Raw genomic sequence first — 18,487 nt, forward strand, 5'->3', positions numbered from 1 at the left:
AAAGAGCAGACACAAACTGGACTTCGACCCGAGATTTTCGCGTGAAATTCTAGTGCACTAACTACTGGGTTACTGTCTAATCTCTCGGTACATGAAATATGTTTAAACAAAGTTACCGAAATTAAAGGGATATTACCAAATACAAACTAATTAAGAATTAGAACTGTTATAAAACAGAAATCTTTAATACAAAAGATAAAATTCAGAGAGGGTTACAATCGATAAAATGAAATAATTCTTAAAGAAACATAGAATTTTATTAATGTTTCACATTCACTTTACTTCCTTCACTTGAAGACCTGAAAAATAAGAAGAATAAATTAATAAAAACAAATGAAAAAGTAGATAAAGAAATTACAAAAAGTTTACTAAAAAAAATTGAGTACACTAATATTTCAAAAACATTGCAACTATGACATCACAAACCGATACACAAAAACATGAGTATGTAAGATGTTAATATGCTCAAAACCACATGGTTTGTGGTCTTCTAAAATAATGTACGATACTTGTTGCTTAGAAAAGTCATTGATTATCAACGTAAAAACGAATATTTGGCATTTTGTGAACTCTACTCATGATTCTGCTAAGAGATTCTTGTTTCGGAATGGCATAGAAGACTTTTTTGGTGGGGGTCTATTTGTTTCTTCAAGAGTTTAAAGAGAAAAATAAGTAAAGCGAATTGCTCGACGACATTCGAGGGATAGCAGGATTAATTATAAAAGATATCTGAAGCTGCAAAACCTGTGCAAGTCCTAAAAATTCATTAGAATCTATTAAAAGGAGACCAAATTACAGATCCTACAACCTTTTATGGGTTACTATCATGCGCATTTTCAAGTTTACACAACTATACAATTACTTTTTAGAAAATACTAGCGTATGTGGGTAAAAGCAAATGTAGTATCCAAATTTAAACTTAAGTTTTTATAAAAGTTATTGCGTTTAAAACGTAAATATGGCTAGTAACTTTTACAACTTGTACAAGTATTATGTTTATAACAAGAATCTCAATTAGACCCAATTATAGAAAAAGATGGATATCAGAAAACATTAAGCATCATATGACATCTTGTCATTGCAGACAAAACGATTTAATTTAATTTTCATACATTACAATAAAAAAAGTTAACTACTAACCAGGTGGTAAACTTTGTTTTAACTTCTCTGCCTTTTCTTTATCTGTAATAACAAGGGTGTACAGAAACCTTGAACATCGAACCTTAAATTTGACATTATCAGGGTTCTTCTTGATTTTTACAGCTAAAAATTAAAGCTTGAGTCATTACAGTGCAAAGATTGTAAATTGCAATGTACAAGCATTGCAGAAAAACCAAAGGAAAAGTAGATACATAATATATGCAAATACATATATGTAACAAGTGGAAGACTACTTTAAAAACAGTGTCTGAACGCAATAAATTAGGAGGTATATCACAATAATGGTATAAAGAGTGTTTGGACATAAGTGAGATATTGTTTTTTTTTCATCTAATCATTTGAAGGAAAATCTCAGAATACTTTAGCTTATCAAATATGTAAGAAGATTCAGCCAAGTTTCTGGTAAAATAAATGTGTTCTAAATAGTCCGAAACACAAGTAAAACCTTTTCTTTAGAGAACGAGTTTTAGGGTAAGGCATATACATCGAAAATTGCTTTACTTCCAATTAAACGATGTTTGACTGTTAGGTAACAGTTAATGACTTACTACGTTAGCAAAACAAAAAAAGAATTGAAATATAAGAGATTATCATGAATGCTGATTTATTTATAAGCACTCTTTTTATCAGTTCTAACGAAAAAAAAAAAACTACCATTTTGCAGATCGTTAATAAATAGCAGTAATTACACATTTGCTCGATGTTCCTCAGAATTCATTAAAGAATTTTAAAACCATTGAGATATACAAAATTACGAGTTGAAATTATAAAAATAACGAGAAGAACAAAGCATGCTTCAGAAATACAAATATTAAAACTGTCTGATAGTAAAGATTAAATCTTATAGAAACTATCGAGGTTAATGATTCTGTAACAAACTTACATTTAGCATCCTTTCTTCTGGCTTTCAAAAGGAAATCTTTTATTTCCTTAATTTCTCTAGGCTTAAAAGAAAAGGAAAATGTGAATTATTATATTCAAGAAATATTAGTCAGAAATAAAAATATTACTGAGTAAATGAAATAGTTACCATGTTGCTAGCAATCTAACCTAAACGCTTAAAACTGAAATAAAATCACCAACTTGAATATTTCCAATAGTGAATTCTAAAAAATAAAATTTGAATATAAGTGTCAGGCGAGTTAGCTTCTTTAAGGGCATTTTAACATATTAAAACAAAACTCTACTCACGTTTTCCACACGCTGGCTCCACCACAAGGTACAAGTAACAAGTAACAAACGAATGGTGGTCAATGTTGTCTCCTACTGAAATCGATATTTTCTTTTTCCATCGACACAAATATTTTTTTAATAAACATTTATATTCCAATTAACAATTTTAAAGTCATGAAATATGAAATCTTGGTAATTTCTAAGGTTGCAATCAAGGCAATTAAGCCCGTTGATAGAAAACGTATATTAGTTAACTTATCGATCGATAAGTAATATACATAATTATTTTCAAGAATTTTATTATTATTTTTGTTAAATTTGTACACAATTGTTAAAACTAAGTTATTTTACAATTGTTAATTTAACTTTGTTGATCCTATCTCAATAAAAACTTGACTAGCGTCACCCCCTACAAATAAAATATGTAGATGTAGAGGCATCTGAAGAAGCCTTTCTCTGTCTGTTTCATCCCATTACGTTAACTTTACACATATTTTCGTAAAATTAACATTCATTTTCTTGGTCAAATTGTATTATTTCTTTTAATATCCAAATAAAAAAATATTGTTCGGATTTTAAGTTAAAAATGTACATTTTTTGGTAGATAAGAGCAATAGCAAGAATTAAAATCACCCAAAGAAAGAAACTAGAGAACTATAGTTGATCTCTTTATTGAACAATATTTCTTAAAGTTAATTTATAGAATAAAATAATTTCTAACCTTAGACTTTTCTGCTCCTCAATGTCCACTTCAACATCTATTGAAAATGGCAAGAATAAAATTCAGTTCTACTTAAAATATATTATAACATGTCTTCTTACAGTCGTCGAACCATTCTGTGCACAGCCTTCTAAAAACATTTAGTTAAAATAATTACCTACATATTTAAAATAATATTAGAATCTTGAAATATGCTGTCAATTCGGATTTTTTATTTTTTCATTAAAATTATCTATTTATTAAATTATATATATTATTATTTAAATAAAATAATGATAATTAATTCTTTTAAATTGCAGAAGGATCTAAAATTCAATTATCATGTAGAGATTATGATGTCTCAAAATATATAAATTATTATTTTAAAGAAGTTTTTTCTTTCATTAGACTGAATCCTTAATATTTTTTGTAAAAGATTTACACGAATCATCCAGTTCCTGCTGCAACCTGGTGGCTAGTTTTAGAACTAATAACTCTAGCGCCGGATAGGAAGTTCATGTATTTTAATACTTTCGAAGTTCTTTCTTACGTCAATTTAATCATGCGATTTGAACATGTTTTTGTTTTAATATTATTGGTGATTCTGTTAATTAATTGTAAATGGTTTCGGTGAGATTCGGTTTGAATTTAAAGATGAAGATAGAAATGTTCAGAATTATAATTGAGTAAGTATAGCAATTTCAACTTCAACATTTAAACAGATTTTTATGGGCATGATGTTTCTTTTAATACTTTTCTCATTCAATAAAAGTTGATTTTATTGAATTTTCTGATTCATTTAAATTGTTTAATTGTATATCATATTACTATTTCGAACGATGATAAGTCTAATAAAATAAAAATCAAGAATAAGTAATCTCAATTTTAATTTTGTAATGGAGTTTTACTTTTGCTCACTGCGCATGCTCTATTGGTTTTAGGAACAATACTTTCCTTGTAAATCATTACACAACAATTTGAATTATTGTTTTAAATTTGTATTTAATCATAATTAAGTGTAAATAAAAGACAAAATATTGATCTTTATAATTGAGTTAAACTAATTAAATCAGCTCATTAACAGACTTATAAATGGTAGTACCTCAATAATATTTTAGCAAAGAAAAACGTACATTAAGGATAAATTAAATAATAATAAGCATAATTATAGCTTTTATTTTAAAACTAAAGTAGCAAGTTTAATTTTTTAAGCCTTTTTTTTAAACAATTGATTATTTTAACGCCTTTATTTCAGGATATGATTTGTAGAATTGTATTAAAAACTAGGTTATAATGGCAGACATTATTTGTTGCCATAAGAACGGAGAAATACCGCAACAATTTCTAATTAGACAAGTAAAATGGAATTAAATAAAACATCATAAATTTTATTTTAATTTTGAATTCATTCAGAATAGGTTCTATATTAGTATCATATTTTCAATAATAATAAAATTGGGTTGAAGTCCCCAGGGACTAGCGCATTCTGTGGACGTTTTTGTAAGTATCCGTTGCAAGGCTTGTGAGAAAAGGGGAATCAATTTTATTTGCTGTTTTTAACATATTTTTTTTTCATTTACACATAATTTTAGCACAATAAAATGATTTTAAATATTTTATAACTTCGACAGTTTATAGGCATTGGGAATTAATTATTTCATTTATATTTAAGAAAACAAAATTACACATATCTTTGAGTAGTATCCATGTAATAACTAACAGTACTGTTTGGTCAATCAAAGAATGTAAGTTTATTTTCTGTTTTCCTGTTTTTATGATATGAAAATAAGAGAAGAACAAAGCTTAAACTTATACAGAAATAATGATCCAAGCGCTTACAAATTGGATAGTTTTTGGGCGAAGCTTTACTGGACTATTTTTAGATTGGCAAAGACAGATTGTGGCGCTGAGGGACTTTTTATTTAAAAAAAAAAGACTCTTAATTTACTTAATTAGATAATAAATATTATGTGCCTTTTTTTTTATCAAGACTCTAGCAACGGATAAACCCCCAAAAAATACCACTAGAATGCGCTAGTCTCCGGGAAGGTTTCGAAACTTTAAACTAGAATTGAATAATTGTGCTAAAAGTAAGAAACTGAAAGTCGAACTATTCTTATTTTATCCATACTTTTCCGATCACTGCTGGCCTCAGGGAACAGTATCCTCTTTTTATTGGAGAAATTGTGATTTAAGAAGCTCCTATATTATTGCTACTATTACAATAATATATTTTTTTTTAAAATTTTAATGTATTTAAGGCGTGTCAGAATCTAAAGTCAATGGCGGCTGGTGCTTTTTTCAGCGCACTGCCTGCTCTTGACAGGGTTCTCTCTTTTTACGCTGACAGACAGTGATCTGTAAGAAGCTCCTAGGAAGAGAGAATCTTCTAGGCAGCTAGTTTCGAACCCGGCATCCCCGCGTGGGAATCCTGACTGTACTGCTCCTCCGGGAACCCCTCTAAATTAAGTATTCTCCGAAAGAAAGCTTTAAACTAAAGTATAAGCCTAAATTTACACGATATCCCGGATCAAATGAAACCTTTTTTTATGAAGTGGACATACAATGTTAAGGGGTGATCCATTTTGAAGCATCAAGCTTTTAATTCATAAAAAGAATTTAAAAAATGAAAAATATTTTTGGTAAAGGGGTTGGCTGATTTAATTCAAATTTAGAATTTAACTTATGTATTTAATTCCTGCTAATATTATACAAGTGACGAAGTCATTGCTCCGAATTAGTATTTTGGAGGAAAGCCAAAGCCTGTTTTCCTTAAAATGATCTTATATGAATTGTCCTTGGAAAAGTCAAACCTCCAAAAACCGGAAAATAGTTTCAGTACTTGTCAGATCCGAACAAATTCAAAGGATCCGCAATTTTTCGATTTTTGAGTTATGCTGATCACACCCATACATTCACAAATCAATTTAGTAAGAAGAATTTTTTTTTTTTCGGTTAGAGGAAACCGCAAACCGGATACTTTCATTGAAAAATTCAAAATTTAAAATCAGTATGAATGCAATACTTCCTGCTCGATTGGTAAGTGAAAAGAAAGTGAAAGGGTGAAGTTTAAAAAAAAAAAAAAAAAAAAAAAATTGATCCAGGCTGAAAACAGACTGAGTATAATTTCAGACTATTTACTCGCGAACTCTTCTAGTGGCAGTCGGCGAAGAGCTGCTAGCCTGCCAGTTAGGTATGACATACTAATTTCCCATCTTACAATAGCCCAGCCACTACTGGAAAATTACCACGGCCACTTGAAAACGCTGAAATTAATTTTCTTTACCAAGATGGGTTGAGATATCCTGATTTTATTTTATTTTTATTTTTTTGGTACTTTCATAACATTTCATAAAAATAGCTCATTTATAAATAACATGTGAAAAATAATAACATTGAACGAATCCTTTTTTGAACGAAAACCTGTTTTTCCTACGAATTCTTTAAAAATTATGTTGCGACTCACTGACTTCTTTGAGTCCACTAATGAGAGTTTGTGGTGACAACTGGCATCCAGGCAGAAAGAAGTCAAACTGATGAACCAATCGTTCGATATAGTCCAAATAGTCCAATCAACCGGAAATACTTCTTTGCTCAATAGATGTTTTCATTTTTTCCGGATTTTCCTGAAACTTCTTATGAACATTTTCTTAAAAAAAACAGTTATCTTTTCATTTTTCATTTCATTCAACGTAAGGTTATAGTTTTTTTTTTTTTTTTTTTTTTTCTTTTTTTAATTAGGGGACTTCAATCTTTGTATTTCCGGTAGAAATCAAAAATCAATTGCATAACTATTTCGTACAACAAAAAGAGATACCTAAAAGAAATATTAGTACAAATTAATATGGTTATCTATTCAGGACAGAAATGATCCATCTTAATTGCAATTTTAACTGTAATTGGCGAAATGAACTACAATTTCTTAATTTACCACTTCAGTCTATTTGAGACCATTGTCTTAGTTATAACTAGCCATTCAGCTGTTCGGTATATTCTGTGATAGACTGAATCAACTTTATCCATGTTAATTATTTGGCCATAGGTAAGATTACTACAGTTATACTTAATGCTCTTGGTAAGGGGAAGTATTCTAGGGTCGTGCGGATTTTTTATTTTAAATTTGTACACCGGAAATGCGCAAGATGAGAGATCTCAGCTTTACACAAAAATAGAAAAAGGTTTGTTTGGCTTTTTTTTTTTTGCAGCCCAAAAAACCTGACGCGATCACATTACATTTTCGTTCAACGTATTCTATTAACCAATTATCTTGCTTGTTATTTAAAGCATTTCCGGTTGGGTGTGATCTTTACTCTAAAGCACGCCGCATTGGAAAGAAGAAATATTACACAGGCCAGAGTACTTCAGGATTAAAACTGTCCGGTAGGACAGTTGTGTAAAGGGTTGATCGTCAAAAACTGCACGAAAAAGCGTAACGTTGAAAAAACACCTAAATTTGACAATTTTTTTTCTCCTTTTCTATAAAAGATAAAATTCCCAAATTTTCTTTAAAACATAGGGCAAACCCTCCTTTATAACTGTATTTTTTTTGCAACAACCCAGATCTAATAGATTTCGAGAAATATGTTGCTGAAAATGGGCAAAAACGGCATTTTCAGAAAATGTTCTTGTTCTTCTTCTTGTTACCTTTTTTTGTAAACAACGTAGCGCCTAAACGCGTGGACTTATTTTCATGAATGAGGTGTCATTCGATTCAGAATTTTATGTAGATGTGCCTTTTGGGGGTCTCGACGCTGTACATCGAATGGGAGAGGAGTTAGCCCCCTCCAAAATTATTATCTCACTAATTACTTTGTAAATCTTAGCCCGATTTTGATGAAATTTGGTAGGATGAAAGGGTTAGGGCTCCCCTAAGTACCATTAAAGCGACGTACTGCTCTTACATCTACTAAGGGGAAGTTTTGCAATCATTTAAAATTATCGTTTCGTGAACCTGTTTTCTTCAATGGAGTGTTATTTGGTTCAAAAAGTGATGTAGATTTGCATTTTTATAGGTTTCGACGCTGTGTATCTTTAATTAAAATAGACGAGTTTGCCCCACGCTGGTCAGGCCCTCTCTAAAACTATTATTACTAATCTTTACCTTTTGGCGTTTAATCAACCCTTATACTTAATTAACTACCCTTATACTTAAGTTTTTGTTAAGGAGATATACGTACGTAATATAGGTCTAGCAACTAAATGTTTAAATCGACAATCAATGGACTTACTAATCGCACTACTATTGGAGAATAGTTTCCTGTGGGCGTGGCAAGGGGAGGAGCTTTTAATTAATATAAATAAATAAAAACGATAAGAACCAAATTTTTTTTAACTTGTTTGTGTAATTGGACTACATACTCGTACCTGTTGCTCTATTAAAATTATTTTTAATATTCAATGATGTTTGGAAAAGTCGTCAAGGGCCGGTTAAAATCACTAAAAGGGGCCGGATTCGACCCTCGGGGGCCGCAGATTGCACGTGACTGCTCTAAAGTTTCATCTGTGAAATATTTATGGGGCGTTAAACATATGTTTAAGTGAAAATTTCAATTTTTCAAGAAAATTGGATTAGCGGAAGTACGTCATTTTCAATAACATGAAACTGTGATAATAAGTTGTTTGTCTGTAAGTCGTATGTATGTTTCACGCCAAATATTTAACTTGGAATCGTGTTTCAGTTAATGAATTACTTAGATTTAATTTTTAAGACAAAAAATAAAAGGATTTCTTAATTAGCGAAGAGAGTGTTTATCAAATAATGAATGAAAAGATGCTGTGGATAAAGATTTACTTTCAGAATGAAGAAACTTCTCTTTTCACTAAATACATCCAACTATGTATTTTTAGAAGTAAGACAGATCTCTGGTAATGGCAGATCGGAAATCAGTCGAACCATTCCAATTTAATTAAAAACCAGAGGACACACAGACACGACGTTGTGGGCTATATTACTCTCGTTTGAATGGCGGTTTGAATCCATTTTAGAAATTTTAATTTCCTTCAGACGAACGAAGGATCTTTTTTTTTTTTTTTGTAAGAGGAAGGCCCCTTATGAATATATAAAGGTGGAGTAAGAGGAGAGGCGTTTGGTTTGGTTTTTAGGATGCGGGCGGGTAAATGGTTGACGATGTTCACGCGGGTATGGGGGCGCTTGAAGATGATGTTGGGAAACTTCCAATTACTTTCTTGGTGGTAAACACCACCTCCGCCTCCAAGTACTCTCTGTTCGTAGTCCATCTTATTTCTCCTCATTACCTTCTTCTTCCATGTATAATAGAAATATGGTAGAAGAGGTGCATGAAATGGGGGGTACAAAAGAGCAGGCGGCGGGGGTTGAGCAGGTATTGACTGGTATGAGATGTTTCTTGCCGAACTACTTAGAAGGGTGTAAATGGTAGAATGTCAGGAACTCCAGGCTTGGTGATATCCAGAGTAAGAGCATTATTGGATTCCCTTCTAGGTCTAGGTCTATGTGTGTGTGTGCGGCAGCGGTCGGCGGTGGGTCCCTAACCCAGCATTAATTGACCCTATACAGGTCCTTCAGGTGCTAGGTCTCATTTGGCGCATTCCCATCGAACCTTCATTCCTCCCAATACCTCTCCTCTAAACCTCCAAATACCTCAGCGAATTCTTCCCCACAATCCCTCTACTCTACTCCCTCTCTCTTTTTCATTGAATATGACGGTTTTCTGGAACTACCAGAAGAACTTTTTTTCCCCCTCTACGCGTCCCCACTTCCTTCCATCCAAAAACTAGGTCAAACAGATAATAGAGCATGTCGGGGAGGCTGTCGCTTCTCCTGTTACCCCCGTCTTCCACCAGGATAAGGTCTTAGAAGAATTCACTATGTGGGAAGTTATTAAAATATCTTCTATCTAGACTACGCGCTATATGACGGTTATGGGCTTCAAGTTGACTCACCGGCTGCTGAACCCATTTCTCTCCTCTCACTCTAAGATAAAAGTGACCAGCAGAGTTCCTTACGGTGAATGTTTGAACTGCCTGAAGACAATTAAAAAAAAAATCCACTGAGAACACTCACATGACATCCGCTTAATGGTAACAATTAGTTTTTCTTTAAAAACCCTCTTAAAAACTCCAAAAATTTGAGTAGCACATTTGCTCAACTAATTTCCTTAAAAATTGGGAATTTGTCTTACGTATTAATTTGCATTCACTGAAAACGGCTTTTAAAAGAAAATCCTCTGTCTGTCTCTCTCTCTCTCTCTCTCTCTCTCTCTCTCTCTCTCTCTCTCTACCCCCACCTAAAAAGTGAAAGTGAAAGGAAAGATGCCTTGACTTTTTGGATTTAATTGAAAATGACCCCCATTTTCTGGAACGTGTCAGAATGAATTACAATTCTATATTGCCACCTTCAAAATAACATCCTTCTGAAGCCACACAGCGCTGGAGACGTTTCTTCCACTCCTCATAGCAGTGCTCGAACTCCGATACTGGAATAGCCTTCAGCTGGTCAGTTACAGCCGTTTGAATGTTTTCGACTGTCCCAAACTTGAGATGATTTTCCAACCCAGTATGACCCAGAAACCAAGCGCCAGAGCGTGGAGTGGCACACTTCAACCTCTCCAAGGCCCCTCCCCCCCCAAAAAAAAAACAAGGATGGCGAAGTCGAAGATCAAATGCATGCTGATTTGCTTTTTTTCCATATCCACGGAATCGTCCACAAAAGAGTTTCTACCTCAATAAAGTGTTCAATCAACACTTTTACCGGAGAGGTTCTTGAAAAACTTCCCAAAAAAGGGTCATTCGTGTGAGACCAAACATCAAGAACAAGTGGGTGTTGTTGCATCACGATAATGCTCCTTGTCACACAGTAATTTCAATAAACCAGAGTTTTTGGCCAGTAAAAACATTCTTGTGGCTCTTCCAGCCTTCTTATTCGCCTGACTTCGGGTCCTTGTGACTTTTTTTCTCTTCCCGAAGTTGAAAAATAACCTAAAGGGAACTCATTTTGGGACAGTCGAAAACATTCCTCCGACCAGCTGAAGGCTATTCGAGTATCGGAGTTCGAGCACTGCTATGAGGAGTGGAAGAGACGTCTCCAGCGCTGTGTGGCTTCAGAAGGAATTTATGTTGAAAGTGATAATATAGAATTGTAATTCTTTTTGAATAAAAAAAAAAATTAAAAAAAATCAGTCTCATTACTTAATTTACAGACCTCGTATAACAAATTTTCCAAAAATTAAAGAATTACAAGAAGCCTTAAGTTTGAAGAAAATCCCTAGGAACCATTATTCAAGAAAAACTCAATGCATTATAAAATCGTGTGAATAAATATTGTAGTATTTCCGGTTTACCTGACTTTACCCAAAAGGTAATATCAATTTCAATATTGAAGCCTAAATATCCAATTTGAATTTTCTGGGGGGGTTTCCCCCGCCCCGTTTTTGAGTAAAATACTGACCGAATAGAAGAATAGAATTGTTTATTAACAGAAACATCGATACATCGAACCATACAAAATTAACTACATACAGCATTGGTAAAAAACCATCTACCGAAAATTGACTGTTATCAGAAAGAAAAGTTAGGAAACTAAATTTAAAAAAAAGAAAAAGTGATCTAATGATGGAAGAAAATACGTAATTAATACTGTAATAAATAAACACGCAGATATACTAAAAAAAAGTCACCTTCAATGTAATTATTTAATTATATAATTAACAATAAAAAAAATCTATTTAGTAACTATGGTACGTAAATTATAAGTTACCCTTCAAGAAACTCAATCGATCACCTTGACAATTAGAAATGAAAAAATTGTCTGTAATGATTAACAATAAATGCATTACATTCAGATATAATTACAATAACATTGTGTGCAGAGCAATTTAGAAGTTGAATTCAGCGATCATTTCACTCCTGAACCTCTAGGCCACCTTGGGTATAAAAGACAACCCTGGGTCAGTCCCTTCAATTTAATAATAAATCTATGAAGATTTCTCTTGGAAAAAATTAGTGCTGCACGAGACCGAGACGAGGCGAGACTTTATGTAGTGCTCGTCTCGGTCTCGGTCTCGGTCTCGGTCGCTCTAGTCTCGGTCTCGTCGAGATATCTCGTTTTTTTTTGAAATTTTGTTTGTATTAAAAATGAACAAAAAATGAACCCAATATCTGAGCCAATCAAAATGAATAAAAAAATGGTTTGTTATTAATAATCTTTTCAAAAATTGCTATTATTAAAACTGTTTCCGGTAGGACAGTTGTATAAGGGTTGATCGTCAAAAACTGCACGAAAAAGCGTAACGTTGAAAAACACCCAACTTTGACAATTTTTTTTCTCTCTTTTTCTATAGGATACAGTCGGGTGAGATGGCCAATCGGGAGAGACGGCCAACAGCCGAAATTTAACCGAAATGTCGTCCGACGGCGCTGCGTGACCTCTCCAGTGATGAACCTTCATGTCTGACTACAGTGAGTTTATTTTGGTCTGCGTCAAAGCGTTATTAATTAACACAGAGAATAAAAACATTATCGTCTCAACAAAAAATTTTATGATAGTTGCATACTGCGTGCTGCAGTGAATGTGTGTGTCGAAATGTTAGTGTCGTTTTTTTACATATTAGGAAAGTACAGTATACATTAATGAATCCTAACCTCTAAAACTGTCAAAAAGTACGCGTTGAGTTATGTTTATCATGTTGGCCATCTCTCTCTAGCATTCGGGACAGATGGCCATCAAACAGTAGGGATAGATGGCCAATTATTTTTATTTAATTTATTTTTTTGAATATATTGGTTTCGTGACCGTAAATTACTAAATTAAGGATTTAGTTTTGGCGAGTAATCGGTCAAATAAAAACCAGAACTCGTCTTTTTCGCCAACATTTCGACAAATATATTGCTTTCTTCAGGGCCTGGATATTACAAATACAAAAATGCAAACAATTAAGAGAATGAGTAATGTAGAAAATCAGTTAAAGAGCTAGATTGTTCTGGGTGTTTAGTGACCGAAGCCTATAACGGTCCGCTGTATAAAAGCCAAGGGAGCGGCCCCAGTTGGGGTGGGGGCAGTGTGTGTTTTCCCAGTCAGTGAATCGCAGGTCTCTAAAAATTAATATTTGAAAAACCAAGACGAGACCGAGATTTCTCGACGAGATATATACAGGTATAATGTCTCGATCTCTCGGTACCGAGACCGAGACCGAGATTTGTCTCGTTTCTCGTGCAGCACTAGAAAAAATTTCAAGATAGAGGTTCGAAACTCTTTTAGAACATTGTAAAATGAATGATGTTCTCACTGGACCGTAATTTACTAGAAAGAACATTCATCACCGCCTTCCGAAGATTACGTAGAATCTAAAGATTTTTAAAGTAAGCCTCTAAAAGTTTCATAATCCAACGTGAGGATGTCAGCGGAAGTTGCCAGTCAGGAGACTTCCGCAACGTACTCCATAATCAAGTTCCTTATTACAACGTGAATCTGTGAGAAGTATTAGCACAGGCCACGCCTACCTGTCACAGCACTATCCAATAATATATTTTATAAAGTAGGCTTCAGATCGTGGTGACACATTAAACCCGCGTAGTGATAACTCAGATTCCCGCCTCCTCTGGTTTTGACTAAAACTTCCTCTTCTTCTTCTTCTTAAGTGGTGCTACAACTCATGTAGAATCTTGGACCTCCTCAAGACGTCTCTTTCCTACACAGCCGCCCTCCAATTTCGGAATCCTAACATAGATGCAGCATCCTTTGCCAAACTATCCTCTTAGCGCAGCTTTGGTCTGCCCACCCTACTGGATCCTTCCTTCTAGTAACTTCCAAGGAATCTCATCTTCACTCATCCTAGCTACGTCCTGCCCATCGTAGGCTACCTAGCTTTATTATATCAGGATCATTGTACAGAATGTTTGACTAAAACGCTGACCACAAACTCCACAAACAGATGAACAGACAGACAAATACAATCACACAAAATGCTTTCAAGATATTCAAGTTTCGAGTTCAAGACTACTTTCTCTCTCTCTCTCTCTCTTTGTCCTTAAGGGATATTGTCCCAGGACAAAATAAAAGTTTCTTTCTTTCTTTCTCTCTCTCTTTGTCCTTAAGGGATATTGTCCCAGGACAAAATAAAAGTTTCTCTCTTTCTTTCTCTCTCTCTTTGTCCTTAAGGGATATTGTCCCAGGACAAAATAAAAGTTTCTTTCTTTCTTTCTTTCTTTCTCTCTCTCTTTGTCCTTAAGGGATATTGTCCCAGGACAAAATAAAAGTTTCTTTCTTTCTTTCTCTCTCTCCTTGTTATAATGTCTCTTTCTTGAGCTAGCAAATCAGCCACTTAAATTCTTGTTTCGAAGCTTCTTTAGTATATTGAATATTTACAGAGTTATCTTGTTGTTTTGTTATGAACTCAAAGAGCTCTGTGTAAATGCTGCCATCATCAGCTGACAGAATAGTATTTAAATTGGCAGGACAGCCCTCCACAAGACTACTTTAAAACATTTTATTATTGTGATTACCTTATTTCATAAAAATCATCCAGATTAATTTATAAATACATAATTTTAGAATTATTTTTGTTTTATTGTTTCAGGTGTTAATGGACAATGATTGGATCCCGTACAGACCGCTATTCTCAACAGACGGTAAGTCTTTTTGTAATACAATCTATTTATTTATAAAATCTGTTGCAAAATGTCGCATATTAATATAAAAATTTTCATATTTTATGCATAACATAACTTGAATGAATGTGGAAATGCGAATTTCAAAAAATTTAATTTCTGGGAAAGCTAATTTTGAACTTTTGACCATATCTTAATAATTTCTCTTGTAGAAGAAGAAGCAGACAAAAAAATGTTAAAGTAGACAAAAAAAAAATAAAATAAAGTATTTTTCAAATAGAATAAATTTTGCCAAAGTTAAATATAGGAAATATTTGTGGGACAATTAATGGTGCCATTGGGTCGCCAATGCGCTCTTGAGAGCAATATGTCGACTGGGAATGTATATTTGTGTGGAGTTAAGCTGTAAAAGGGCGTTGCGACATCCATGCCCTGACTCCGTCATCAACTACTTCCAGTTATGAAATCCTCTCCGCCAACCTCCTTGCCCACCCCCACCACCAAGCACTCTTAGACGTTCTAAGCTCAATTAAATTGATCTGTCGGAGATCTTCTTCTTTTTTTTTTTTGGGTCGCCATCTTTTATATTATCACGTGCAGGAAATATAGCGAGCGATTGGGTTCAAAAAAAATTTTCTTTTTAAATTCACCAGAAAAGCTATGGCTGTTCCTTGGTTTTTCCTGAGAATTCTTCTTTCAAGGTTATTTACTTGGCCATATTATTTAAAAAAATATATATACATTTAATTTTTATTCAAATTATAAAGATGGTTAATCTGTACTTTACACTGAAATAACACGTTACAGGAAAACCTGCTACCTAGTAAAATTAGTAATATAACATTTACATCTCATGTGTAGGTAACCATGAAATCTTAGATAAAAATCTTCTATTCCAAATTCCAAAAAAAGCGAGAACAAAAACTCATTGATTTATAACTAATCTCGAAATCTATTTAATCTATGTTGTTGCAAAAAAATTACAGTTATAAAGGAGGATTTGCCCTATATTTTAAAGAAAATTTGGGAATTTAATCTTTTATAGAAAAAGAGAAAAAATGGTCAAAGTTGGGTGTTTTTCAACGTTACGCTTATTCGTGCAGTTTTTGACGATCAACCCTTATACCGGACAAATTTAATAACTAATCCCTGACCGTTTTGGGACTTCAAAGTGGAAAAAAAATTAAGCTTATAGTAAATATTTTAAGTTGGAGTGTGACGTAAAGTCAATAATTTAATGTATTTCATGTGGTATACTAATTATTATTGATTACTACTTATCATAATTAAGGCTAATAACAATAATAAGGGATATAATAATGTATATATTTAAATGAACAAAATAAAAAAAAAAATGCAGTGTGGAGAGAGGTGTTAAGGTCTGGAGAGGCTGCAGGGACTCGAGCGTGAAGGGTAGGGAAGCGTGATCAAGGGGAGTAAGGGTCAGTGCAGGCGATCGACAGCATATCCAGGCCATTAGAAGGGGATATCGTGAGATTCTGAAGAATAGGCCGACCCCGCAACTGATGCGTTAGGCTGGATTATCTAGAGACAGAATAGCCTAGCCTGCAGGCTCCAGCAACTTCAAAGCGGATCCAGTGGCGGAAGTAGACTAAAAATGCCTTACCGTCATAGGCGCACCGAACAGCAAGGTGTACTCCAGGGAGTCTGTGTGTTGTGTGGTACCTCCCATCTCGCTACCCCCGAAGTACCTCTAAACCTGTTAGTCCGTAAGAAACTATAGCTGAAGGATCCCTCGTTATTTTGTAATCCAGAATTTGGTTTTGAATATATTTTTGTGAATATCTTAGTATTAGCTTTATTTTTATTATTATTTGTCCTTTTCTTTGGTGCGTGCAAGGATGGTCCGAGTGTCCGTGAGTGAATGAGTTTCCGCCCGGATTTATCCCTTTTCCCTATTCACGCCACATCCGCTTAATTGCGGATAACTATCTAACACTAAGTAAGTGAAGTGTCCACAAGAGAAAATAACTCAATTTCATAATCATGTAAACTTTAATAAGAGAAAATGTAAATATATGTTTCACGTAATTCCTATAGAAACAGTATATGTGATACATAATCAATGGAAATATAAATGAGAATAAGGGAGAAATTCGAGCCGGATCTAGTTATAAAGGAACTTGAAACTATTAGCAATAAACGACACTTCTCACGATAAAAACTTTATGACGATAGCTTTTTTTATATACAACGGTATCAGTCACCTGAAGAATATAGTTTTTTTTTACTTCGTGCTGACATAATTATTGTTGCTAGTCTCTAAATAAGGAGCACTGATCACAATATCAAGGTTGTAACCTTGAATTGTTAAGAATTTGGTTGGATTAGTTCTTCATGGGCCAAAAAAATTGCGAATGAAATTTAATACACAGAAATGCCAACAAATTACTTTTACTCTGCGAGGCGCCACGGTAGCCGAGCGGTTGTAGACTAGACCCGCAAAGCTAAGATGTATTGTTGGTTAGTGGGTTCTATTCCCCAGGTCTAGGTTTTGGATTTTATTTAATGGTTAATATGAGAAATTTATAGTGAAGTATGTTTGCAAATCGTCTCCGTCAACGACTCCTAATTTGGTAGTTTGACGTAAAGCCCGCCTAGAAAAATAGGTATTACTTTACATTTTACTTTTACTTTTATTCTGCGAGGGAACATTTGTTCCTTTTTCTGTCTAAGCTCAATCACTCTTTCTTCTGCTAACTTGGTTCTCCACTTTAGGATGCAGATTTCGATCGTAGACTAACGTGGTAAACCCGTTACTCTAGACTGAAAAGACTTGAACTTATATGCTGACAATCGAAGTTACCAATCGACTAATATACAACAAGGGCACACAAATCGATCTGAACCGATGGACTTGAACTTTGGGGTTCAACCAAAATTTCAAATTCAATATCAAAAATACGATACTCGTACTTGGCCAGATTACAGATGCTCATTCTTAACTGCTACCGTTCCACAATGATCTTAAGATTACATCAGAAACTGGAACATAAAAATCCAAATAGCGTATATTCTTCGACTCTCTTCTGTCTGTAGTGCAGACATCTTCCCCTCGCTTCCAGATTGTCCAACACGTCGATTGTGGCGCCTATGGCCTCCGAGACCACCTACAACTGCGAAGTAGGGGGGAAATAGTTAAGTTCCTGCAGTCCTGGATAATATGGCTGATTTCATTCGTCGTACCCCTCTTGTTTGTTGCATTCCTGATCGGTTTCCGGCTTCATATTTTAGTTGAAAAAGACTTCCTGAAAGAAACGTAAATATATATACGAGGTGTGTTCAAAAAGTAACGGGAATTTTCGTTTTTTGAAAAAAATATTTATTTATTCATCTACATTAATATTGTCGCCTTCAAAGTAGTCCCCTTCGCGTACAATACACTTGTGCCAGCACTTTTTCCAATCCTCGAAACACTTCTGAAACTCGATCTTTGTGATAGCTTTCAGCTCTTTCAGCGATTCGCTTTTAATGTCATCTATGCTTGTAAAACGACGGCCTTTTAATGTTCTCTTTATGTTTGGAAATAGAAAAAAGTCACATGGAGCCATGTCTGGCGAATATGGAGGCTGGGGCATCGTTAAAGTTTTGTTTTTGGCCAAAAATTCACGAACAAGCAATGAGCAGGTGCATTATCGTGGTGCAAAATCCATGAATTGTTTTGCCACAAATCCGGGCGTTTTTTTCGGATTGCTTCACGCAAACGGCGTTGAACTTGTAGGTAGTACTCCTTATTGATTGTTTGACCTTGTGGCAAGAATTCATGATGCACTATGCCATTAAAATCGAAGAACACAGTGAGCATAACCTTCACATTCGACCGCACTTGTCGAGCCTTTTTCGGTCTTG

At 34.1% G+C, this 18,487-nt stretch overlaps 2 protein-coding genes across 3 annotated transcripts in view; one reads left to right on the plus strand and one right to left on the minus strand.

Moving 5' to 3' along the window:
• Window positions 1-150: 150 nt before the first annotated feature.
• On the minus strand, window positions 151-2,443 carry RpL38 (ribosomal protein L38). The gene is made up of 5 exons (XM_074142348.1): window positions 2,353-2,443; window positions 2,192-2,267; window positions 2,045-2,105; window positions 1,141-1,263; window positions 151-299 (listed from the first exon to the last, which is right to left on the minus strand). Exons 2-5 carry the CDS (start codon window positions 2,192-2,194, stop codon window positions 274-276), a joined length of 213 nt encoding a protein of 70 aa, XP_073998449.1. The 5' UTR covers window positions 2,195-2,267; window positions 2,353-2,443; the 3' UTR covers window positions 151-273.
• Window positions 2,444-3,604: 1,161 nt separating this feature from the next.
• Vmat (Vesicular monoamine transporter) overlaps window positions 3,605-18,487 on the plus strand; it is a 111,779-nt gene continuing 96,896 nt past the window's right edge. Inside the window, exons 1-2 of one of the 2 annotated variants that reach the window (XM_074142310.1) lie at window positions 3,605-3,720; window positions 14,587-14,638. In XM_074142310.1, coding sequence (XP_073998411.1) covers window positions 14,593-14,638 — 46 coding nt within the window. In that variant the 5' untranslated portion in view covers window positions 3,605-3,720; window positions 14,587-14,592. The remainder of the gene's footprint in view (window positions 3,721-14,586; window positions 14,639-18,487) is intronic. The other variant, XM_074142308.1, reaches the window with a different exon arrangement.

This window comes from Rhodnius prolixus, unplaced genomic scaffold (assembly GCF_049639745.1).
Source record: "Rhodnius prolixus isolate KJV_2025 unplaced genomic scaffold, Rpr scaffold_6, whole genome shotgun sequence".
NCBI classification, from domain to species: Eukaryota; Metazoa; Arthropoda; class Insecta; order Hemiptera; family Reduviidae; genus Rhodnius; species Rhodnius prolixus.

Bases quoted from the DNA above. Each gene is read 5' to 3' on its own strand.
- RpL38 (XM_074142348.1), bottom strand. The intron at 1,264-2,044 runs GTAAGTTTGTTA...TTTAATTTTTAG, and splicing joins CAGAAGAAAGGATGCTAAAT to CTGTAAAAATCAAGAAGAAC. The intron at 300-1,140 runs GTTAGTAGTTAA...CTTATTTTTCAG, and splicing joins AAAACAAAGTTTACCACCTG to GTCTTCAAGTGAAGGAAGTA.